This window comes from Pavona decussata, unplaced genomic scaffold (genome assembly GCF_977016875.1).
Source record: "Pavona decussata unplaced genomic scaffold, jaPavDecu1.1 SCAFFOLD_53, whole genome shotgun sequence".
NCBI classification, from domain to species: Eukaryota; Metazoa; Cnidaria; class Anthozoa; order Scleractinia; family Agariciidae; genus Pavona; species Pavona decussata.
In genome coordinates this window covers 2,213,343-2,238,972 of record NW_028145475.1, presented here as the reverse complement: position 1 = coordinate 2,238,972, position 25,630 = coordinate 2,213,343, and the positions used below count along the sequence as shown (strand labels likewise).

The following is a 25,630-nucleotide window of genomic DNA, read 5'->3' as shown; positions in this document are numbered from 1 at the left end:
GGAAATATTACGGTTAAGGTAGGCCTCCGAGTTAGGCCAGGGATTAGTTCCTGGCTTTTTAATCAAATTGAATTGTATTTTTAACGTCAAAACTGCACTCCACCCCTAGCCATAATTTCTAAGCCAACAAAACATCCGTCCTCCAACCGCTGCAGTCTTGCAGATCCGTCCGGCCAGGTTCGACCAAAACACCATCGATCGTTCCCGCGTGGGCAGAAAGCCTTTACACAGCTGCAAAAGCCTTGTTTAAAAAAGGAGGGACAAGTTTTACAGCTATGCTGCATTCAAGATGATTACATGGATTTTTCTGTGCTTGCTTATTGCAACAGAAGTTTCCACGGCCGCCGAAAAGTGTTTGAAAAATGAATTTGCAGGTGAGGCAGGCCGGGAGCCATTTATTCAAATATCTGTTTATTCATGCGTGCTATTAAATCAACCTTGAAATGTTGACGCGGGATTCTAAAATTCCTTGTAGTTATAATTTTGTGAATGGGTTTGTTGTCAATGTTTCATTTTACATTTCAGTTCAATGCTTTTACCGATATTTAAGCTTAAGAACAGTTGCTCATTTCACGCTCAACTCAGGCTTAATACTAAGACCTATTAAATTAAATTGAGCTTTTGTAAGGCTTTTAAATACAAAAGCCGAATTTCACGGATGTTAGGGTTGTAGGTTATCTGTTTGTTTGTCTTAAAGTTAAAATTTAGAAAGGAAATAATTGGAAAGATTACCGCGCAGCTGCAGACATTGTCATGCGAACTCTTTTCCAAACACGACCAGCGTGAATATAGTTTGAGTCGCAAAAAGTATTATTTGGCCCGGCTGTTCTGAAATCTTGTCAAATAATTGTTAAAAAAGAAAGCCATAAAAGCTTATTAAGTGGGTGAATTTTTACCCCACTGTACACCTCTCAGAACTTTTTTTTAACCCTAAATCCCCTGTTAAGATTGAGATAATTGAATAGTTTTAGTCTCCTGGGATCAGATTCTCCCACCTCAGCTACTCTAGAGAAACATTACTAAATTTCTTTCTTTGAACTCCCAACATCTGACATCCGTCTGGGACTGTTATCTTGCTTCATCAAATTTCAACATTTGTCTCTCTCCATTCAGATGAGTTGGTGAATCCAACACAGAGAAACTTGGCAAAATGCTAGGGATAACTCTGCAAACGACTACCATCCAGAGTAGAGTTATTTTAATTCAATATGAAATTATCATTTTGGTGTTGACAAGAGACTATGAGGTAAGAGAGCGAATCCCTGTGCCTCATGATAATTATTTTCAATCTTTGTTTAGTTCGCGCCAAATTGCTATTTTGGAAAAATATTATAATCCGCCATTGAGTTTAAAATTAAATGACGTCACTCTAACTGACCAATAAGATGTCGACATTAAAATAGCAAATGCAAACAAAAATAGATTGAAAAAAAATTTCATAGGAAGAGGGGCATGTATGGGGGGATTTGCTCCCTTACCTCATAGTCTCTTGGTGTTGATTAATTAAGCAAAATGCTTTTCTTTGACATTTTTGTTGTTTTCCAGGGCACACAGCAAAACGGCACTTCAAGCTCTATGGTGATTCCATTTCTTTGTTACCCTTAAAACTCAGCTTCAGCAGCCGGGCATCTCAGCAAATTTCTACACATGTGCTACGTATATTGTTAGAGGAAGTACTTGGGTATGAAGATGTTATTCTGGTCTCTGATGAATCAGGTTTATCAGTGGACAAAGCTCTCCAAGAATTAACAGGATGCAGAAACTACAGGTATATACCAAGTTGTACTAGTAATAATCAAAGATTAGGGAGGGCGTCCGATGATCTTGATCCCGGGCTCTCTGTCCTTTGCCAAGTTGGTGATGATGTCATCTGTCCTTGCAAAGTCTGCGGGGGATGCCAGATACACGTCCCAAGATCCATTAATTCAATCAATGTTGCTGGTTGTATACAATCCGGACTCCAATCTGCATAAAGAGTGTGTGTTTTTCCTATGTCAAAACACAATTAATTTATACTCATGGCTCTTTTCAAATTTAATGTTTACTCTCTTTATGTGGTGCAAGCTTTTTTTTTAAAGTTGCTTCAAAAAAAGGTCACCCGAGTTCTAAAAGTTTTGGTTGCCAATATTGATTTTCTTTCAATGACACATTGTGTAATGTTACATGAAGAACAAACCATTGACATAGCTGCTGCTTGGTTAGTGACCCTTCTACTGCCAAAAGCTTATCCTGGTTTCTGTAGCATGGAGCTGCTAGGTGTACAGCTGTATTGCTACTCTGTCTTGATGGCATACTAGTCCATTGCAGGTTACCTCCCCCCCCCCCCCTAGACTGTTCACAGTCCCCCTATTTTTCCGTGGGATTCTCGAGACCGGTACGCTTCGATGGAGCTGCCGCCATCTTGGTTTGTAAAAGCAAGCGCGATCTGGGGAGAGTGTCTAAACTACCCAGGGGAGGGGAGCGGAGTTGGGAGGCGACGGGAAAAATAGGGAGACTGTAACAGCTTCTCACTGTCTCGTGTTCGAGGGGCGTGCCGAAACTTTGTCGCCTCGACTAATTGAATCAACTAAAAAATATACTCCCCAGAGATAAACATGTCAAATTGAAGGAAATACGATAGTCCTTGTTACAGTACAGTTTCTGTACCATTTCGAAACGAAGTACAGTTGTGAAATAAAATAAAGTTGCGAAAGTCTTTCCAGTGAGGATAGGCATGAAAATACAGTAGAGTACATCAACTATTTGCAAAGTGAATTTCAATAGTTATACAAGCGGAACATATAGAGTGAAGCTAACAGCGAAACCTCGTTAGATACATGCCGCATTTGTAACATTTATTTTAAAATAGCAGTCGGCGATTTCGGGAAGCAAAACAAGTACATTTCCTCATAAAATTTGTTTAAGATCCCGGAAAGAGCTGGAGTTGCTAGCATTCTTCTAGCCGATCTTTTAAAAGCACATCTTCATTCTTGGAGTTGAAGTTGATCCACAAGATGGGAAATCTTCACGTGTTTGCAATAGCGCTTGCGACGAAAGCCACGATCAGCAACGTTTCAATCGCTTTGTGTGTGTTGTTGAGCACCAGAGAATTGTTAAAAAAAGTCGTCCTTACAGTTCGTCATCTACTTCAAAGCAGTAGACGGAAAACTGCAGTCTGCCGCCTGCCAAACGTCCGCTGATTTTCAACCGTTCTGAACCGTATCGTCCACCGTATCGACCCGTACCAAGACGAATTTTACACTGAACGCTTTGTTGGAAGATGCGAGCGGCGATGAGGATGTTTGTATACTATTAGGTCTCTAAGCCGCCGAGACAAACGATAAAAAATCAAAACATTCCCCACGATCTTCACAACATTACACGCCAGCCGTATCCACTTTTAGAACTGGCGGTGAAAGATACGTCAGTCATGCTGTCAACGCTTCAGAACTACTATTGTCTAATTGACCAATGGGGTGTTGCCGTTGCTGGTGCAACGGGCTTTTGAACGCGAGACGGTGAGAAGCTGTTACAGTCCCTCTATTTTTTCGCTTCCTCTCCCCCACTATACTAACACCCACTCCCGCTCCCCTCGGTAGTTTAGACACTCTCCCCAGATCGCGCTCGCTTTTACAAACCAAGATGGCGGCGATTCTATCGACTCGAGAATCCCACGGAAAAATAGGGGGACTGTGAACAGTCTACCCCCCCCCCCCCCCACCTCTTAATCAACACCAAAATGACAATTCCATGAATTAAAATTATCAGTGATTATACACAATTATATGTATTTAGTTCTATTCTCTGGATGGTAGTCCTTTGCCAAGTTAGATCCACTAATTAAATCCATCTGAATGGATTGATAAGGAGTTGAGTATTTTCTCTTGTTGATAGGTTTAATCACACAAATCCATATATAGAATGGATGTGTTGTTCTATTTTTCATTTTCAGCTGTCATCTCAGTGTTGTTCCAGATGTCATGATAAACACAGAAGTATGGGTTCCATCTGGTTATCAATATAATGACTGGTTAGACAGTCATTTGATTGATGATGCTGGTATTATTTCTTCTCATGGAAGGTATTAATTTGAAAGTGCACTGGACATAGGGTGCAAGTGATTTGGCCTTTGAAATCCAGATTTTTCAATAACTGAAAATAATTAACACAAATTAATATTAATATATTTTTTTAAACAGGAAATTCTGCTACAGTATAAAAGGGCAAGCCCCTCCTTCTTCCCATACCTTTGTGGGTTTGAAATCCAAATTTAGAGTCCGTTCAGTCATGACATGATTGTAATTGACTTGAACACCCTCTGAAAAAGTATGCCTCAAATTTCATAATATCACCACAGCAAAAAAAAGACATCAGTTTCTAATATTTCTATATGTGCAGGCTATATGTGGGAAAAGCAGTTCATAGCAAGGTCGGGCTATTGAAATCCATAAACTTAGAAAATTGGGGGTAACCACGCATTTTTTTTTTTTGAGATAATAAAAAAATATTAAGCAAAAATTATTCTAAAAAGCTCGGCGTAAAATATAAAGCAATGTATGGCATATTTTGTCCAAATTGAAGCTTTATTATCTCTGAAAAATGTATGATTACCCCCAATTTTGCTTTTGGATACCAAGAACACTTGCTAAGTTCTGCTTTCTCCGCATAGTTTTAAACCGCACAAAAATATTCCTGTATTAGTAGGCACCACCTATTACGAAACCCGAGTACCTTAAGATGTGCAGACCGTGCGCGCAGTAACAAAAGTAGGCACCGTCCTTAAAAAAAGAAATTTAACAGCTATTCCTCTTATTCTTATTCTGGAATACAATCAATCGAATGCAACCATAGTTTTTTGGCTCTTTAAATCTATGCTTCCAATTTTGTAAATATATATGCCAGAGGAAACAACATGACTGTGATTGGATGGGCATTGACCTTCACGATGACATTTTGAGGTCTAACGTAGTCAATTAACCAATGTGTTGTGAAAACCTGAAAAGTACAAGAGGCAACGGCCTTCAATGGACTAACTTCCAGTGTTTTCTTCTCCAGGTTTGGATGGTATCTACCAACATCATTTGTTGGAAGCTTGTGGAATGATAGTAGAATCATAGCAGACAACTGGAGAGCATTAGAGCTGCAGTCTGTTTTAGGACAACTATTACTTAATGTGTCTTTGCTTAATTCTCGTATGAATATTTCAGAATACAAGAAATCTTGTGAAAATATTTTTGGTTGTAATAATGGCTGGCTCTATGGTCCAAAGTGCAAAGAGGGTGCTCTACATTGTGCAGTTCTTTTGGCTGATTTTCCAGGTTAGTTTTCAGTTCATTTTATACTTGAACAAAGCTGTTTTTTCTCGTGTAGAAAACTTTTTCTAATCTTTTCCAAATCTAAAATATATACAGGCTCTGTATGGTGCATCAGAATCATTTACACCTGCCCTATCTTATATGACAAATTGTCATTTGTTGGTAATTGCAGATCATTATGGATCTGTGGTCAGCCAACAGATCAACAGCCTTGGTTTGAATGTATCAGTGGCATGGTTAGGCTCTAAATTAAAACATGCCATTAGTGGAATGGAAAGTCAGCCATTCCTGCTCTTGAACTGGGAGCCCAACACAATAACAAGAACAAAGAGGATGTCAAGAATCAGCTTTCCTCCATGCAGGTTTGTAAAGTTTGATGTAATAAAGCATGAATTTTGAAGAATAAAAGAATATAATTAAAAGCATTTAGAGAATGAAACAATGCAACTGCGTGCTTCATGTATATTTTCCTATTAGTGTTTTCCAACATTCACAATAATTGTTGAACTTAGCAGTGCAGAAGAGGCAAGTTTTATTATTTCCTTGTCTTACAATATTATTATCGAATTGATCAGAGCATAGCTGACCTAGGCTAAGTTGCATTTAGTTCAGATTCACTGGAGTTTTATTTTGTGCATTTGACATTGAATTCCTTCAGGAAATGTTTCCATAAGGAATTCAAGTCCACATGCAAAAACTTGGTGGATCTGAGCTAAAACAACAAAAAGCCATCTGAAATGTGACAAAGATTAGTTATGCTCTGAGCTTCAGTCATTAGTTTGCACACATACCACTCCATTTCCCTTGTGTGTTATTCTGATTTTCTATCAGTCAAGCCCTTCAATAATATCATTGCTTTTGTTACTATAATTTCTTTCAGTGCAAATTTGTCCTTCATCAAAGTGGTGGGATCGCAGCAGGAGAATTACAACTGTGATTTTCCTCGTAGTCACCTTAATAAATTTGCCTGGGCAAAAATTCAACAAAATGCACCCGATGTATACTACCTACTGTCAAAAATGTATCTTGATAAAGATACACTTGATAACCTTCTGCGTCAGCATGAAAATGATGGAGGTAATTTGACAAGTAAGGAAGTTGCCTGTGATTGGTTGCGGCATACCAGAGATGCCTGGTTGCCGTGGCTACCTCCTGGGACACTTGGCAAGATCCCAGTGTATATTGGGGGGATGTTCCCCTTATCAGTCAGCGAGGATGCTGGGTGGAGCAGGCCTGGAATCCTTCAAGGTGAGATTTGCTTTGCTTGCTGGAAGCAAGAAAGCCATAAAGGTTTAATATAAGCAGCCACGTTTATCCCCACTGTGTGCCTCATAGATTTTTAAACCTTTTCTCCCAGCACGATTGAGCTTATTGAATACCGGTAGTTTAAGTCCGAAAGATAGCGTGATGTTCTTTTGCTGACGAGAAAAATCTCTGAACACCCTCGGAGGTTTCTCCATTGTATTTTCTCCTTCCATTTCGCCCAAAATCCCTGCTAACTTGAACTACAATCTTGATCTATTCAAGCCTTTCAACACAGCTCTTTTCTCGCCAAAATAAAAACCTATTAAGGCCTGTTTAAACGGTTTCAACATTTGGTTCAACATGCGTTCAGTTGAACCAAATGTCGGGGGCGTTTGAACAGGTCGTTCAACATTGTTGAAAGTGTAAAAAATGTTGAAAGCATGTTGAATCAAATTTAAATTGGTTCAAATTTTCATTCAACATCCATGCAACATTTCCTGGGCCGGGGACTTTGCGAGCTCACATCTGCGAGCTGCGAGCTACGAGAAAAAAAAAAATTAAATAAATAATAAACTTAAAACAATAAATAATAATAATAATAATAATAATAATAATAATAGGAAAAAGAATAGGACCGACCTTCAGTTCGCTTAGTAGCTTTCTTCCCATATCTTTTCGCAGCCGCATTTGTTGCGCAAACAACCCCTTTCTACTATTTTAATAATTACGAGATTTATTCGGCTAGAGTCATGTCGCCATGAGGAGACAAGACTTGATACAGGGAAGACTAATTACGTCGATTCCACACGCCAAGGACCTCTCACATGGACATAGACACCCCCCGTGGATATTCTATGATTGATTGTTTCTGTTTAAATCCCTGCCCATTTTTCGGCTGGTCGACTATCAAAGTCATAATACCTTTGAATTCAAAGGTCCACACAACGCTTCCGTTAATCTGGCCACTTTCTTATGACGTCTATATTTATGAATAAACCTAAAATTCGAAGACCCTCGTTACTGTTGGAATTAGCGGCAGCCATTGGGGCTCGCTACTTTAGGGGAGCCAAAAAACCTCATATAACATTGATGCAACTAAGTTTTTTTTTTCGAAATGTCAGTGAAATATTCGTTTAAAACAGTAGCATCCCTCCCAGACGTTTTCCATTTCGTCACACAATCTTCCGCTCCAATCTTTGGAAAGAAAAGCGGGATTGCGTGACGGGGCAAACGAGCCTCCCGTCGCGTGTTACTCGCGCTTTGCGCTCTCCTCGTGAGCCCATTTTTGCGGTATTTCAAGGATGATACAATTCGCGTAAATTTTATTTCCCGATTTTTTTTATTTATTTATGTTTTGTTTGCAGCTCGCAGCTCGCATTATTTCAGCTCGCGTGTTCCCCACATTCAACATTTCCTTTGTTCACGAAAATGTTGAATGGTGTTGAAGCAATTTGAACACTCCATTCAACATTTGCCCAGCATCAGTTGAACGGATGTTGGTCGAATGTTGAAATGGTTTAAACGAGCCTTTAAGTCCATACATCCATTTGACATTGATGTTTCCTCCATGGCCAGGACTCCGACTCCTGTGACCATCACCCCCCCCCCCCCCCCAAAAAAAAAAAGAAAAGAAAAAGAAAGAAGGAAACAAACAAAAAAAGGGGATTTCTTGAATCGGCAGTCACGCTACTGTGTGAGTAATGGCTGCAAAATGCATCATTGTAAGATGTCAGATTATTTGTATTCTTAACATCTGAGTTTGCTAAATTGTAATAATATTGTATCTTCTGAATGTAGGATTAAGAGGCTATCCAAAACAATGATCCACCTCGGTCCAGAGATTCTTCAAATCCGATATGTTGTTTGCATACATTTGATTACTTGAAGTTTTTAAAAGTGACCTGCAGACCCTTCAAAGAAATGACATGGGTGGGATGCTCAACCCTACTATTTCATCCTAGCAGGGAGACTGTAAAAAGTGTTCGATACAGAATTATTCCCCTTCAGTTGATATGGTGTCTTTTTTTTCCGGTTCCAGGAGCCCTGATGGCATTAGAAAGAATCAACCAAGATAGCAGGATTCTTAGCAATTACAGTTTAGAGCTCATCATAGAAGACACACAATGCAAAACAGCTCTCATCCTCAATGCATTTATTGAGTTTATGTCACGGTCACACAATAAGTCAGTAGTGGGTATCTTAGGACCAGCATGTTCTCTTCAAACTGAGATTATTGCTGAGGTTGCACCTCTCTACAATACTATTGTTATGGGCTATAGCGTGGAAGGCGTTGCGCTAGTAGATCGACAGAAATACCCTTTGTTCTTCAGGACATCTCCTAGCTATGCTGAATTTAAATTTGCCTATGCAGCTGTATTTGAATTCTTTGAATGGAAACAGTATGCATCACTGACTGACACAAACTATGTGTCATCAACTGTGACAGCGACTCACCAACACCTAGCAAACAAGGGGATTAGCCTGGTATATGCAAGACAGATTACAAATCAGGACAGTGTAGATATCAAGAGCTATTTGAGGTCCTTACTTGAGAGCTCAGCAAGGATTATTATTGCAACTGTGTTTGAAGGACTGGCAAGAGCTGTTGTGTGTGAAGCTTATCGGCAGGTAAGAGGCAGATGTGGCATAAAATAAGAAATTTTGAGACGTGGAGTGTTGATTAAAGCTCAAACTCATGGCTGATGTCTGAAGGTGCATGGCATTTACTATAAAACTCAAGTGGCCTTAACACAAACGAGGCACCAATTTTTTTTTCGTTTGAGTTAGTTCTAATGTGTTTACCCTATTCAGACTAGGCTTTTTGCTGAGTTTCTGAGCTTGGAAGTCACACGTACAGTTTGGTGGTGTTTGCTGTAATATTTAAAAAGTCATAAACATTCAATGTCAGTATGGGCACTTTGTGCCCCCTCCTTCCTCCAGGCTGAACACAGTTGAAGCATATTGTTTTCAGAATTGTTTTAATACAATGTTTTTACATTGTACTACGTTAAGCTTATTATTTTCAATTATTAATTTTTATAATAAGATACATGTATAATTTACATACACATGGAACTGTTCTATAATTTGGTACTTTTAATAAGGCAGTAAGTAACATTATGTTTAGTCAAGTTAATGATTTTGCCCTCTGTACAACTGTGTTATTGTTAGATTAGTTACTTTTCAGATGAGACAATAATTGTACCCACTCAGTACTCAAATAAATTACAGAGTACATGTATTTGTGTGCATGCAGTAGACTCTCACTATCTCGATCACTGGCTATCTTGACGCTCTGACAGGTCTTGTTTATCAGAAACCCTTTTCCATTAGACATAATTTCCAGTCCTACTTTCAATTGATCAAATTTTTGTTGCCCTTGCGTAAGATGGCAAGAGTGTACTGTCTTGGTCTGTACTATTGTAAACAGGAAACACCACTCTAATGTTTTTTTGACAGGGCCTAACTCCACAGAATGGCTATGTTTGGTTTTTCCCTTCCTGGCTAGCAGATGGTTGGTGGCATGTTGATGACTCTAACACTCATGGTCACTCCATCGACGGCATGCTGGACGTACCCTGCACTAATAGCAACATGGAGGAGTTTGTCAGTGGAGGGTATTTTTCACTCTCTAATGCATTTTATGGCAATAATAGGGACACCATACAAGGTGGAGGTACAGTGGGACAATGGAGACAGGAGTATGAACAGAGAGTTAAGAAAGAGGTAATTTATAGGATGCAAACATGAAGACTGGACCCATGTTGTGCCAACAGTTGAAGGGCTGAGAGCAGAACTGCCTTTTGTTGAATTTTAGGTCCATTTTTTGTTTTGCTCAAAAGTGCCTGAATTTTGCATGTTGCATTCAATTAAGGATGGTGCCTACTATTGTTACTGCGCATACGTTCTGCACATTTCGTGATACTCGGATTTCCTCTGGGGGGTGCCTACTAATACAGGGACATTTTGCGCGGTTTAAACCTGTTTGGGGAAAGCAGAATTTAGCAAGTGCTTTTGGTATCCAAACAGAAAATTGGGAGTAACCTTGCATTTTTTCAGAGATAATAAAGCTTCAATTTGGAAAAAAAGGCCTTACATTGCCTTGTATTTTACTGCTTTTTAGAATAATTGTTGCTTAATTATCTCTAAAAAATGCGTGGTTACCCCCAATTTTTTTTTTGGATTTCCATAGCCCTTGCTAAGAAATTATTGCATTTCCTGCATAGTCATAAACTGCACAAAAATACTTCTGTATTAGTAGGCACTGCCCTAAAGGTGGATTTCCACTGCCACGTAAATTTTATGTGCGTACAGACGTAAATTTAGCTGGCTTTACGTACGTAAATAAAATAAGAAGGGATGTATGAGCCGCGTGCGTAAATGTAAAAAGTTGAACAGCGCTCAACTTTTTTACATTACTTTACACACGCAGCTCATACATCGCTTCTTATTCTATTTACGTACGTAAAGCCAGCTAAATTCACGTCTGTACGCACATAAAATTTACGCGACAGTGGAAATTCACCTTAAGTCAGTGAATATTGCTCTGTTTTTTTCTTTACATGTTTATGCTTAGTTTTCAAGAAAAAATAAATGATGCCAAAATATCAAACTTGGTGAAAGAAAAAAAAAGCAAAGAAAAGTGGAAAAACAGACGTTTTTGAGCTTACACGCAGAACAATGTTTTTTTTTTTTGTTAAATTGACCGTCACATTTAGAAATTCAAGAACTTTTGAGCATATGAAAAATCTACCTAAGATTTGACATAAGACAGTACTGTTATGCTTTGAGCCTGTCAATTATAAATCCACCAATTATTTTTGCTTGCCTTGGTCAAAATCTGCTACATGACAAAATACTTCCCAACTAAAAGTTGGACATATCTGTTGGCATTCCACAAGGGATGTCCCCTTGTTGCTCCAATGTAACACACATAACATGGAATGGATTTGAAAGTGCTTTACCATTGCTAATCAGCCAATTAAAACTCTCAAATTGATCATCCATTGATCCAGTTTATTTTTTTTTAACTTGATCTGCTTGAGGGCATATCCCTTTTTTTATCACTACATTAAGGATGAAATAAGTCACCATAAAGATATCCATTAATCAATTTATTTTAGGATCATGCACCAACAGGATATGCAAGTTTTGCCTATGATGGTGTGTGGGTGTATGGGCTAGCACTGGATAAAGTTTTCAAGTCTTATCCTGCAGGACTGGACACAATAAAAACAAATTATACAACACAGTGAGTAGAAAATAATCTTTACACAGGAAACACTTGGCAAAAGAGAGGAGTGCAAGTGACTTTTAAAGGGTCAAGTAATGAAAAAAAAGAGGCTCCAAATTTCAATTTTGGGCAAAACTGTGTGCCTGTATAGGTGAGACAAATGCAAAATATAAAATAATTATGTGTTTTCAATGTATGTAAGCCAGATAGGACCTGTGAAATGTGATAGTATTTGTTATTTTTAAAAATTAAAAGCATAAAATTGCATATTAAGTGACTGACAACAGTCTCTATCACTTTCCACCCTTTATCAGTTGATACAACAATAATGATATCAAACAAATACCTAATCATTGGCAAACAAGTCATGGTCTTTTTCTCGACGTAATAGGTTACCACAGCAACAGTACATATAACCTGTTTAAAACACCCCTAATGTAGCTTTGAGTGGTTATAACTCAAAAATGAGTTTATTGACTCCCACTTCCTATTATGGAACTATGATTGGTTTGTTAAGATACAACGTTTTGCAAAGTTTAGAAATATTTTTTGTAGAAAGGGTTTAGAGCCACCTTAAATTTTCAAACATTTAAAGTGGTTCTGAACCCCTCATATCCATTAAAATCTCAAAACAAAGAGATGTCCCTTACTTCCTCTTGATGCAGATCCAGATGAAAGTTATAACAACAATAAGGAACAAGCCAATGGCTGGGAAGGAAAAAAAATTTAACCCGTAAACTCATAGTTAATTCTCATCAGGCTTTTTTCTACCAGAAAAACGATATTGATAGTTTGAAGAGGGGGACAACAATAATTTTAGCAGGCAAAGGTATAAGTGAACTAAAGCCTCTGAAATTTTATCCAGATTGCTGCTCAGTTTAAAAAATGCATTGTAGATTTCTGTGTTAAACTTTGCTTTATTTTGAGTTATATTTTCTCCTTGTTTGAATTGGGTATTGCCACGGTAAACAAAACTGGAATGAGGTGAATGCTAATGATCTTTCACGCTGTGAGTATTAAAGCACTTTATAAAAGATGTCTTTGAGTTAAGGGTAATCAAAACTAATATGATTAACTAGATATACACTGTGTTAACTGTTTGCTTGTAATAATAACAATCTTTTAATAGGATGCTCCATCACAAGAGTGGTTTACATAGGGGTCCTAATTACTAGTAAGATGTATATTATATGATGCAATTAAAATATAAAAAAATTAAGCTAAAATCGATATATATGATACAATTGTTATTTTATACTTGTTATTTTAGACTCCTGAAAAGCCAACTCCAAAAGACCAATTTCAGTGGAGTGTCTGGCCGTGTGTTATTCAGAGATGGAGAGCGCTACCTTCCTACAGTAGAGATGAAGCAGCATGGCTTCCTTAGCAGGGTGGTGACAGTAGGATATTTGCACCCTAACTTGTATGAGACGTGTGGCAATAACACAGGCTGTTTGACAATAAATGAGACAAGCATCTATTGGCCAAGAGGGACCAGACCTACCGATGGAAGATCAGGTAAGTGCTACTCTCACCGTGTTGGCTTGTTAATCATTTACACAATTTCTATTTTCTATTATTTTGCAGCATTGTTGCTGCACAGTAAATGCAACTAAGATTTGAACCTTTGATTTAGACCATGTTATGTCAACTAAGGACTTCCATCAGATGTGACTTACATACTGGACTAAAGAAAATGTAAATCATTTCCCAAAGTCAGCAAAGATTTTTCCAGAACTCCTTGTGCTCTTCATTTTTGGCGTAGACTTTTCTTCATCTTTTGTATATTAAGCTCAATTACCAGCTGCTGTTCAGGGAAGCAGACTTACCCTCCTCCCCTGGGGGCAGGACCACACCAGAGAGAGTGCTGAAAATCGAACCTGCACATTTATTTAAAAATTAGCTTCAAAAATCATTATCAAGTGGCCAAATGAAATGCTTAGTTTTAATCCTGTACTAATCAGCTTTTGAACCACCCAGACCCAGGTGTATTTTATAAATGGCTATGGTGAAAAAAAATGTTTTATCAAAGGCCATGCTTGCTTAAATGTAAAGCCTTTAGCCCTGTTTTCCTCTGAACTACACTATAGCCAAAACAAATATTGGTCTCACAAAATAAGTGAGAATAACGTAGGTTGAGTGCATGCTGTCAACACTTGGTTTCTTGTTGTTTTAGATCCCTCTGCCCAGGAGTTGTGTTCTGTGGAGTCGTTCAGAGCTGCCCTTGGCATTTCATGCACTGGAGCAATAGCTGTTATAAATGCAATAGGTACAGTGTATTTTATGTGCAAACAAAACCAAAAAATTTAGGCTTGTTTTTTTTTTTTTTTTCAATGTTCTTTTAGCTTCCACAATACTCAGACACTTAAATTCATTCATTCATTCATTCATTCATTCATTCATTCATTCATTCATTCATTCATTCATTCATTCATTCATTCATTCATTCATTCATTCATTCATTCATTCATTCATTCATTCATTCATTCATTCATTCATTCATTCATTCATTCATTCATTCATTCATTCATTCATTCTTTCTTTCTTTCTTTCTTTCTTTCTTTCTTTCTTTCTTTCTTTCTTTCTTTCTTTCTTTCTTTCTTTCTTTCTTTCTTTCTTTCTTTCTTTCTTTCTTTCTTTCTTTCTTTCTTTCTTTCTTTCTTTCTTTCTTTCTTTCTCACTTCAACATGAAGCACATGAAACACTGTAAGTGTTTACCGTTTAAATTTGTTTTCCTTCCCAGCCATTGGCTTGTTCCTTATTATTGTTATAACTTTCATCTGGATCTGCATCAAGAGGAGGTAAGGGACATCTCTTTGTTTTGAGATTTTAATGGATATACGGCTAAGATGGAGTGTGAATAAGCACGGTCATTCTCAATATAGGGAACCTTTTGATTTGAGTGGATATAAGTCAGAAGTGGCTGACATGACTGGTACTTAGCTCAACAGGGTCACCCAACGGTTCAGTTCGGTGGATATCTGTTGGGAATGCCTTAATCGACTCAGAAATGCGGATTGAGTCTAAAAAGAAAATCTGCACTTTTTCGGCAAAATGACGGCTCAAATAAACTAATTCCGTTCGCTTTCGATGGGCCAACAAAGTAATGCTTTTAAAAATGCGAAAAAGGGCAGCTGGCATTTTCGTTAAGCCAACAACAGTTAGTATGTTCATAGAATAAAATTTAGTGCAGCAATGTCAACTCACATTCACATTGCCGTATTTACCACCATAATCACCCACGACTTGCTCCCCTCTGGCCTTGTAGTTCAGTCCGTAGAGCAACGGTTGATCAAATCCGAAGGTCGTTTGTTCAATTCCCACCGAGAACGAAGATTTTTTTGGCTTTGCCTTGTGTGATCTTCCTATTTCCTTTAGGGCTAAGGCTCAGTGGGAAATCCATGGGTTCACTTTGCACTACAACATGCACTGCAGAGTTAATTCTCTGATCCGCCATAAAGAGAGCCTGGCCTTCGATCTTGCAATCAACAGACTAGAGTACAAATATGAAAATGAATACGGCTATTCAAACCTAGTAAGATGCCATAGATAATGACGTGTCACAGTCAAGTATCTTTCCTTAAGCCTCATCTGCTGGTCAATAGCCGGGAGGAGCGAGGGCTCAGGGCACGCGACTGGTTTGAAATAGGCCATTTCTGAGTTGCTTTGAACCTCATTATGAACACGAGGCTAAGTACAAAGCTTTTCATGTGAAATTGTTTTTTTTTTCGCATATGAATGAAGCCTCTCTTTCATAATGAGGTTCAAAGCAACTCGGAAATAGCTTATTCAATCGTGTAAATCCACTGACGGGAAAAGATGGCAGCTGCACATTTTACCACAATACCTTGCGAACCTAACACAGCCAATAGGCACATAGAAAGCAACATTTTTTTTTGCGAAATTCGTTCCTGTACCGACAAAGTTGTGTATGCGGGGTTTGAAGTTTTTAGAGCTTTTCTTTGCGTTTTATGGGCATTTTGATGGTTTTTGTATGCTAAGAATTATAGGTAAATGCACCAGTCGCTATGTGATTATATTGGTACTCCTAGGCAGCGAATATAGCTGCCTGTAGCGATGAGAGATGCTATGTTACTTCATTCGCATGGCCGGTCTCTAATTATTTTATCAGGTACGATCGTAAATACAAGGAAACACAACAGCGTATGGAGGAATTGGGTCTGATGGAGCAGTCGCCAGTCTTAAATCTGGACGAGTGGGAGATCCCTCGGGAGAATATCATTCTCAATCGCAAGCTTGGTGAAGGAGCGTTCGGTGCTGTGTGTGGTGGCGAGGTGATTGGAATTAAGGACGAGGGAGAATGGGTACCAGTGGCTGTCAAGTCTCTAAAGATTGGCTCTTTACCTGAAGACAAGGTACTGAGATCAGTTAGCAGTTAGCTCTTCATTGAATATTCACAGTGATCAGCGACTAATTTCACCTGTCTTCATGATAATAAACGTGCACTTTATAGTACACGGGAAAAAGGATCAAATCAGTCTTATGACAAAAGCAACGAGCAAAGGAAGAAAGGGAGGGAAGGAGGAAGGGAGGGAGGGAGGGAGGAAAGAAGGGAGGGAGGGAGGGAAGGAAGCAAGGAAGGAGGGAGGAAGGAAGAGTGGTAGGCAGGGAGAGAGGGGGGGAAGGAAGGAGGGTGGGAGGAAAGAGGGAGGGAGGGAGGGAGGGAGGGAGGAAGGAATTAATGAATGAGTGAATGAGCAGAAGGGAACAATCAAAAAGTGGATGAACTAAAGAAGGAACGAGCGAGTGAACGAAAGAAAAATTGAAGGAGTGAACGGAGTGATGGTCTCATTGGCATCCATCGGTCTTGTCAGACTATGGAATTGCGCGCAGGAAGTATCTTCTGCTGTGGCTGGAAAGGCCAATTCTTGAATGGCAGTCCTTTCCACAGGTGGGGCAGATGAAGGTAGAATCTTTATGCCCCTCTTACTGTCTCTTCTTTCTTCTCCTTCTCTTCTGTGTTTCTTCAAAAGGCTCCCAATTCAAGACTCCTCAGTGATGGTCTAACAGATTAGCAAACCAACAGGCGAACGGATGGTCATACGTACGAACAGCCGAACAAATTAATAAATGAACGGATGGACGAACGACAGATGAAGGAAAGAATCGATGAACGCCATAATTTAAGTGATAGAGATAGTAATTAGTACCACGCTGAAACATTTAAGTGCTACGCCAAAAAAAATCGTTTTTATTGTATTCACCCTGTTTTGTCATCATCATCACAAGCTGGGTGTGAACAAAAGTTCTCCATTCTGGAGTGGACTCTTTTCAGCTCGTGGTACAGCAGTCCATCTTCTTCACTCAAACTCATTTCTTTTTTTCTCTATTAATCTTCTCCGCATTTCTGTTTTGCACCCAAGTTAATCAAGCCAATGTAATAAAATTTGCAATGCCTGTTCCTCTTGCAGCTTGAATTTCTCAGCGAAGCAGAAACCATGAAAGTCTTTGATCACAAAAACATTGTGAAGCTGCTAGGTGTCTGCACCAAGGGAGAGCCTGCCTTCGCTGTGATGGAACTCATGATACACGGTATTTTATTTATTTATTTATTTATTTTTTGATTGTTGAGTTTTTCACTCGTGTCACTGTAACATTTTGCGCCACATTCACCGATGGTGTGTATCGCCATATTATCTATCACCTAGCACTCACTCATCAAGATCAGTTTGCTTATTATCGTTCGCTTATTTTGTAGGTGATCTTAAAAACTTCCTTTTAGCAAGACGTCAATTTGCGAATCAGAACTGCAAGGAGGTAAGATTAGTGTTTCAGCTTATCGCAGTAAATTACCTTCGCTTTGAAGCGATCTAAAACCCTTTAGCCCGCTTTATTAGTTAATGTCACTTGCAAACTGGGTTATGAATCGATTTATTGAAGGCTATGTTCACTTATATTAATACCGGATTGCTTTTTGCCTGCGTGAAAACCCTACTGGATTGGCTATTACCGTACTTTCTCGATTAAACGCCCCCGGCGTTTATTAAAAATTCGGCAGTTTTGACCCGGCGTTTAATCGGGGTCCGGCGTTTATTAATGAAATGCGATTTTCAGCCATTATTCCATGTTGATTTATTATTACCGATCCTCGGAAACCTAGGGGCCGTTTGTCAGTGCTGGACAATTTTCCCCTGGATTACCCGAAGTTACAGTATTATAGTACCGTACATACGGCACGTGTACCATGTTGCAACCAAGATTTGTATCACTAACAAACAGCACATAAATGATATATGAATGATGTAGGAGCAAGTAAATGATATGAGGACAAAGTTTTAAGTTTATACATGGGTAATAGGAAACATGGGTTTCGACTAAGCAAATTATAATATTACATTTATCTTAAATACAGTTGAATTACTCACAATGAAATAGTCTTTGGTCTTTTCTGGTCGTTTCTCCCCCTTTATTTCTTGTAGAATAGCCCTGATTAACAAGTGCATAACAAATTCGTCAGCATTCGTTACAGTCTTGGTAACTGTGCGTCCTATTGAAATCCCAGCCGCGGTCGCTAAGTGCGCGAGTGTTAACTCATAATCTCACTTTTTAGTGTTAACGCTCACGCGCTTAGCGGCCGCGCCTGGGGTTTCAATAAAATGGTACGGTTACCAAGACTTAACGAATGCATGCTAGCGATATAAGAATGTTATGGCCATTCTATAAGAAATAAATGGGGAGAAACGACCAGAAAAGACAAAAGACTACTTCATTGTGAGTAATTCAACTTAATTTAAAATAAATGTGATCTTTATTTAGTCGAAACCCATGTTTCCTATAGCCCATGGTTTATATATGGTAATGTCGCCAGCGTCCTCCTCGTTTGTGTCAGCCAATGTGTGCAAACTGATTATTTAAGTTTTATTAGTTACATGCTAATACTCACCGGGACCCCGAACAAACGCCGGGACCCCGATTAAACGCACCCGGCGTTTATTTGAAAATCGGCAATTTTGACCCGGCGTTTATACGAAGCCGGCGTTTAATCGGGGTCCGGCGTTTATTCGAGAAAATACGTTATTCACATGTAACGTTGATTTTGGCACGATTTTTATGCCGGAGAAAATTTCGCACGTTCCGGCCTTGAAGGTGATATGAACGCTTTGTACCGGATCGGTTTTCGTGCCACTCCAAGTTTAATGTGAACAGATAATAGGATCGGCACGAAACACAAAGTCTTTGATCCGTTACGACACGAAACCTATCCGGCAGAGTGTGAACATAGCTTAAAGCCTAGTTTACACGTACGACGCAAGCATAAGCACAAGGGTGTTTACACGTGCGATAAGCATAAGCATAAGTTGACATACGCAAACGCAGAAGCATTTGGCGCAATCGCGCGTCCGGGCTACCTTTTGGCGCGAGATTTGATTCCAACATGGCGGGAAATGGCAACGCATAAGTAACTAGAATGTACGCTGACAACTTGTCACTGTTTTCCAGTTTCCTTGCCTTGCGCTTGTGCTTATGCTTGCGCCGTCCCTGTTTACACGTACGACGCAAGCACAAGCCCAAGAGAATGGAAATCGTTCCATTATTTTGTGCTTGTGCTTACACTTGTGTCGTACGTGTAAATCGGAACGACGCAAGCATAAGCACAAGCGCAAGCACGAGGCGCTTATGCTTGCGTGGCACCGGTTTACACGTAGGTTTCTTGTGCTTATGCTTATGCTTGCGTCGTATGTGTAAATCAGGCTTAAGTGTCAGCTGTATTAAGCGTGGGTTCCTTATGTACTATCTGATTTAACCCTTAAAGCTCAAGTGGCTAATAGGAAACGACCACACTTTTCTATTTGCTACTGGAGTTTGAATGAAGGCGACTTTTGAGACAACTTTGAGCTCGACTAGACTAGCTACAGAGGAATTTTTTATCCTTCAAATTGACCCTGCTATTTTTTAGTTAAAACGGTGAAGACATTGAACAGTGTGCTTTAGCACTTCACTTACAAACATTCGCTTATTTGCTTAACAGACCGTGACCAATTGCGTCACATACCTCACATTTGTTACGTAATAAGGTGATGTTTTAGCATCACGTGTTCATCCTTAGATGCAAAATACTATTGAATTTGTACACGATTTTGTGAGTGTCATGCCTCGGTCTTTTGGTATATTATTCTCTCTCTAATGCTGCTTACCAATTTTCAGGCTGAAGACGTTACTTCAGCTAAGCTGACCACGATGGCCATGGATATCACCAACGGATTGGGCTACCTCGCCGAAATGAAATTTATTCATCGGTGTGTATGTCTTAGCACTCGCTGATCTTGTTTAGTTAACTTGTTTGTTGAGTGCAGATTTCAGTACAATCACTGTAACACAAGCATTTATAATTTCGAGTCACATGGGGATGGTTAACTTATAATAGCGATCAAACAAATAGCCTACAGCGCAGGCAAGGTAAGCTGGCGTAGTTTTGACAGGGGTAGGGAGGGTGTTTTCTCTCGCTTTCTCTCTCTCGCCCCCATCCCTCCCTCTCTCTTTCACTCCTCCCAACCAAACATAGAAACGAATAGCGATCGTCCGCTTAAAAAACGCTTGCGCTCCAGGCTAACAAAGAAACAAACGCCTGCACTGCGGGCCAACCACACAAGTGAAAGTCAGTATATCATGCCACAATAAGTCATCACATGAGTTCGCTTTCTCTGGTAGGGTAGCAATTCCAGCAACTTCTCGATGCTGTCTCACATTGTCTCACATCTCAAAAGGCTCTCGCTCACTACATCTAAAGTAAATACATCGCTCTAAAGTATGTTGTGTTTTGTTAGCGACCTTGCCTTGAGGAACTGCATGGTAGGTTCAGGATATGTGGTCAAACTTGGAGACTTTGGAATGACACGAGCTATGTACGACTCAGATTACTACAGATTCGGACGAAAAGGTAAGAGTTCACAGGTTGTGAAATCAGGTTGTTTCGTAATTTTACCGACCTTCGATGGCCACCAACTCGACCCTCTCTTTTTCCTCCGCCTTGTGCTCATGGGGTGTATGCAAATAAACCATTATTTTCTGTGGCTCCACCCAAATGATACGATTGCTTTGTATGTCCCGATGTTTGTGCGCTTGCCCGTTTGTATCTTCTCTTCTTTGTTGAACCTCGGTAACAAAATGTTGTCATTAAATAGAAGAAAGGCCCTCGCAGATGTTTACGCAACTTAAGCATTTGCGAAAAGAAAGCCTGAAAAAAATGCAGGCTTGAACGGGATTCGAACCTGTGACCTCTTCGATGCCGGTGCAGTGCTCTACCAACTGAGCTATCCAGCCAACTGAGAGCTGGTCATATTGTGAGTTCGTAATATACCCGTGAAGGATGAATAAATGAATATGAATATGTAAAACATATATTTGAACTTCGGGTGAAAGATTAAATAGAAGAAAGATCCTACGACGCTCTTTCTTCCAATTTAATCTTATTTAATCTTTCACCCGCAGTTCAGATATGTGTTTCATATATTCGTATTCAAAATTTTGTCCTGTTCGCCTCTGGAATTAAGTAATGTTAGTTCAAGTCCAGACTAGCGCAAGAAGAAAAACCTTCGTCCTTGAGCACAATATCTCAAGTATCGGATTTTACATGCCAAGTCTGTTACATAACCACAGACGACATTGTTTCTTCACTTGAGGCAACTGAACAGAACTCTTACCCCTCTAACACTAATTGTGCCTTCTAGTCCAAGTCTCCAAGTCTCCAAATGAAATGCTTAATTTTTTGGTATTACAGTGCGACGTGCCTTACCGTGGCCACCCAACAAACTCTTTTTTCAAGTTAGCCAATCAGGATACGCGAATTTGATTAACGGTCAAACCTCTTTGCAAAGTCCAACAGGCAAGTGACGCAACAACGAATTATTGAAAACATGGCGTTTTGTATTTTATGGCTAACTAAAAGTTTGTTGGGTGGTTACGGTAAGGCGCGTCGCACTGTAATTTATTTGCCCAACTTAGTTTTTTTTCAATAGCCTGTTACTTCAGTAGTATTACTAGTTTGGTGCCGCACCTTGTTACTTAGAGAAGTCACTCCATTACAAAACATCATGTCGTACGCTCAGGTCATCGTCTCAAAGACTTTTGTCTGTCCCAGCTGCTTGTCTGAAATCCATGTGGGGACCGTGCCTTTGAGGTAGCTGCACCGAAACTGTGGAAAGAAAAAGCCTGTTTTTAGACAATTTAGTTTTAACTTGATATTCCTTCTTTTTAGCATTTTTTCATTGTAAAGCGCCGGCATGAGAAATTATTGATTTGGCACTGTATTAGTATAAATATTGCTATCGTTTGTTCACTAGATAAGAAAGCTTCTTTTGAAGACATACATGTGCATGAACTTACGGATTTTGTTTGACCAACAGCCATGCTTCCTGTCCGCTGGATGGCCCCTGAGTCCCTCGCGGATGGTGTTTTCACGACCAAGTCTGACGTGTGGAGCCTGGGCGTGACATTGTGGGAGCTTGCGACGTTTGGTAGTTTTCCTTACCAGGGCCTCTCGAATGGGGAGGTCGTGGAGAATGTGAAACTGGGACGGAACATGGATAAACCTCGAGGATGCACAAGTGAATTGTATGTACAAGTCTCTTCATAGTGCTGTGAATACTATTTCTGTATGGATTTTGAGGGGTTAGCCGATGAGTTAGTGATTTAGTAGAACTTCGTGTGAATGGATAATCTACTATGTCATTTAGTGCTGTTTAACAAATAGATTCCATTTTGCCGTGCTTCTGTACTCTGGTAACGCACAAATGACGTCAAGACGTGGTAAGAACAAAGAAGTACGCTACTCGCCTGCGGCGAGTAGCGTGACTGATGTTCTTACCACGTTTTGACGTCCTCTGTGCGTTATCAGAGTACAGACCCACGGAAAAGTGGAATCTATTTGTCTTATACAATAACCAAGACATTTGACCACATTTCGTGAGCGAACATCACGTTGACTGAGCCGAATCAAAAACTTTCAAGCAAACTTTTAGACCATTCATACTCACACGCAGTTGTAATCCTCTAAATTAGAGTAGAATCCGAAAGAATTTCATTAACAATATTTTCAAAACTAACCTTTATTCTAGAACGAATTTCTGCCCCCAAAATATTACAGCATGTCAGTCGCTTCACTGTGATTTGTAATCGATTACTCGCCATTACCCGATTTCTATCGGCGAGATATTTGGACAAGTATTTTCTTCCTTTTCACGTCACAACAAAGTTGTAGCTTTTTTAGCCTAGTTGAGGTCACTCTCAACGTTCTTTGTCCAAGTTTTCATCTGACAGTTTTCCTTTCCTACGAAAATTTGCCTATGTTTGTCCAAAACTTTGTTGACCAGTCACTCTGGCTGGACTCTAGACTTTGATCACGTGCACCATTCACTCCACTCGATGACGTCAATCGTGCGTCTATACTCTAATCACAAACTCCGCTACACCAATCTTAACGCGAGTTTTACACTGTTCATTATATAACACTCTCTAATATATTAAATTGAACTCATATTGTACAACAGAAGCACCTTACTGACAGAGTGTTGGAGAAAGGACCCGGACCACAGACCGGATCCTAGTAAAATCCTCGAGCTACTAAGTGCTCATCCAGCAATGGTGACTGCTTGTTTGGACTCTCCTGTGTCGAGCGTGGTTACAGATGACGACTGCATGGAGCCTGATAGCGTCCGCAAGGGGAGCATACGGACATGGCGAGGCACTCCCTCGCCCGCCCTGAAGCGTGCTCACACCATTGCCCAGCCCACGCAGAGGACGCCCACTCAAGAGCAGATTAGAGTTCTTATGCCTCGACACGAAAACGGCAGTACTGTTGCTAGAGTTGTTGGAGAGAACATGCGGCCTTTTGACAGCGAGCTTTAATGAACAGCTTGCGGTTTTTGTGGGTCGTAGTTTAAATGATAGTGCATTTCTCTCTTTACAAAGAGTAATTAGAGAATCATTCCTTCCATGCGCCACTCAAATGAGAAGCTCTCTTCTCGTGCTTACATAAAGTTCTGTCTTTAAGATAGTCATTCTTAAGGGGGCCTACTGTGCGCCACTCCTTATACTTTCCTTCCACGCGCCGCCACCCTGAAGAAAGGCCTTCCTTTTTTACCACTCAAAGGTGAACCCGGTTCTTTGAGCCAATCTTAATAGAGTGTTTTTAAACGTAAATAGGAGGACCCATACTGGATGGAACCTTTTCCATGTAGCACTCTAAGATGTGCATTTTATGGGCCTCTGTTCTCAGTATCGCATGCGACTCAAGAAGGCCCCCATCCCTGTACACATTGTCAAGAGGGCCCTGTTGGCGTTACTAAATGTAAAGAGGCCTCGTGTGTGCCAACCGTTAAAAGAACCCTTTTGGTCCCTCTTTGAAGGGCGTTTCTGTTCGTATGCCCACTTTAAATAGGGCCCTACGGGTAGGCCTTAGTTACTCACAAGTTGGTATCATCAAATACAAAGAAAGCTGAAAGCAAATGATTCAACGAACTCCATACTTAATTCATACTTATTTTAAAAAGTTATTTTTTTGTTCCACTTTCTTTCACCATAATGGGTCAGGGTGCAGCACATTTACTGTAAAAGTATTGCAGTTTATTAGAATTGTACAAGTATTTGATTTCGTTCATACCACATTGGATGTGGAAAGGAGTAATGGTGTAACTCGGTTTGAGATTCAAGATTTGCCGAATATCAACCTGAAAATTCTGTGACAGCTCTTTCTCGGGAGAGAACGACAGGGCTAACAAAGCGTTGTTCAATTTCATGTCTTTTAAAGTCGGATTACATAGACTTTACACTCGCGTTTGCCCTCGTTCTCCGAATGCCACGCATCGAGAGGTTTGTCGAATGTCTGTGAATTACTAAGGGCAAAACCCTTCTTCACTTTGGACTTAGATACCATCACCCTACACTTGAAAACAGTTGCTGCGTCAAACGTTGTACAGTACTGGGTGTTAGTTGGATGGTAACCCGGTCCTACAAAGCGCCTCTAAGATGGCGCATCAAGCATTACTTTGGTATTTTATTTTCTGGAATTTTTTAGGAGTATTTTACAAATGTAGGTGTTGGTACTCTAAAGGAAACGTTTTGATCGGATTTCGTTAAAAAAAGCTATGGTTATATGCTGGAAGTAAAGCCGTCTGAAAATCAAGACCAACGTACGGAAAAATAGTTTGTCCTATTGCACTTTCGTTATAAATGTACTCAGACGGAAACTCATGACACCCTTCAAATATGACGAGTTTTGTGCCTTGCGACGACTTTTCCACTTTACAAAATATCTTGCTAGCCGCGCGGGAAAAGGAGCATTACAACGAACACGGTTCCTGGCATAGTGTGCAGTTACGGTTTTATCCATTTTTAATTCTTATCAATCTTTTTTTTCCCAAACGGTCTTAAGAATACTGATTCCTGTATATCTTTTTACCTCCATATTATTTTAGTTTTGCCCTCTTTTCAATTGTTAAAAAAAAAAAAAAAAAATAATAATGTGACATTGAAATGTTTGTGGGTGAACAAAGACTTGGAAAATCAAGTACAATCAAAAATGTAAATGTATTTATTTTAATTTCAATACAACGTATATAATGATATAATGAATGTCAATACAACGCATTTCAAATGTAGCAGGATGTACAAAATTCAGTGAATATTACTGTGTGATGCTAAAATTGCCTGCCATTTCAATTTTTATCTTTGTGGAAACGATTTTAGTGCACGAAATATTAAATCTTGTAAAATCGAAAGTGCAACAGAAAATGAATCTTTTACAAATAAAATCACCGAATAACTTTGTCGAAGACATTTAGATACCGGTGCGCAATGCTGTGTACAGACTGTATATGGGTGTACCACCTTGATAAGTCCT

The 25,630-nt window shown here is 39.6% G+C and overlaps 1 protein-coding gene and 1 long non-coding RNA gene across 2 annotated transcripts; one reads left to right on the top strand and one right to left on the bottom strand.

The window, feature by feature from the left end:
• Positions 1-16: 16 nt before the first annotated feature.
• LOC146480441 (uncharacterized) lies at positions 17-25,557 on the top strand. The gene is made up of 19 exons (XM_085109600.1): positions 17-374; positions 1,546-1,768; positions 3,932-4,060; positions 5,035-5,297; positions 5,467-5,656; positions 6,175-6,542; positions 8,578-9,167; positions 9,999-10,265; positions 11,663-11,790; positions 13,043-13,290; positions 13,949-14,041; positions 14,516-14,573; positions 15,905-16,148; positions 17,205-17,325; positions 17,492-17,550; positions 19,939-20,030; positions 20,559-20,671; positions 22,137-22,344; positions 23,280-25,557. Exons 1-19 carry the CDS (start codon positions 290-292, stop codon positions 23,635-23,637), a joined length of 3,837 nt encoding a protein of 1,278 aa, XP_084965726.1. The 5' UTR covers positions 17-289; the 3' UTR covers positions 23,638-25,557.
• LOC146480442 (uncharacterized) lies at positions 12,309-18,575 on the bottom strand. The gene is made up of 3 exons (XR_014864708.1): positions 18,397-18,575; positions 18,159-18,304; positions 12,309-12,480 (listed from the first exon to the last, which is right to left on the bottom strand). It is a non-coding gene; the product is annotated as an uncharacterized LOC146480442 (long non-coding RNA).
• Positions 25,558-25,630: the final 73 nt, after the last annotated feature.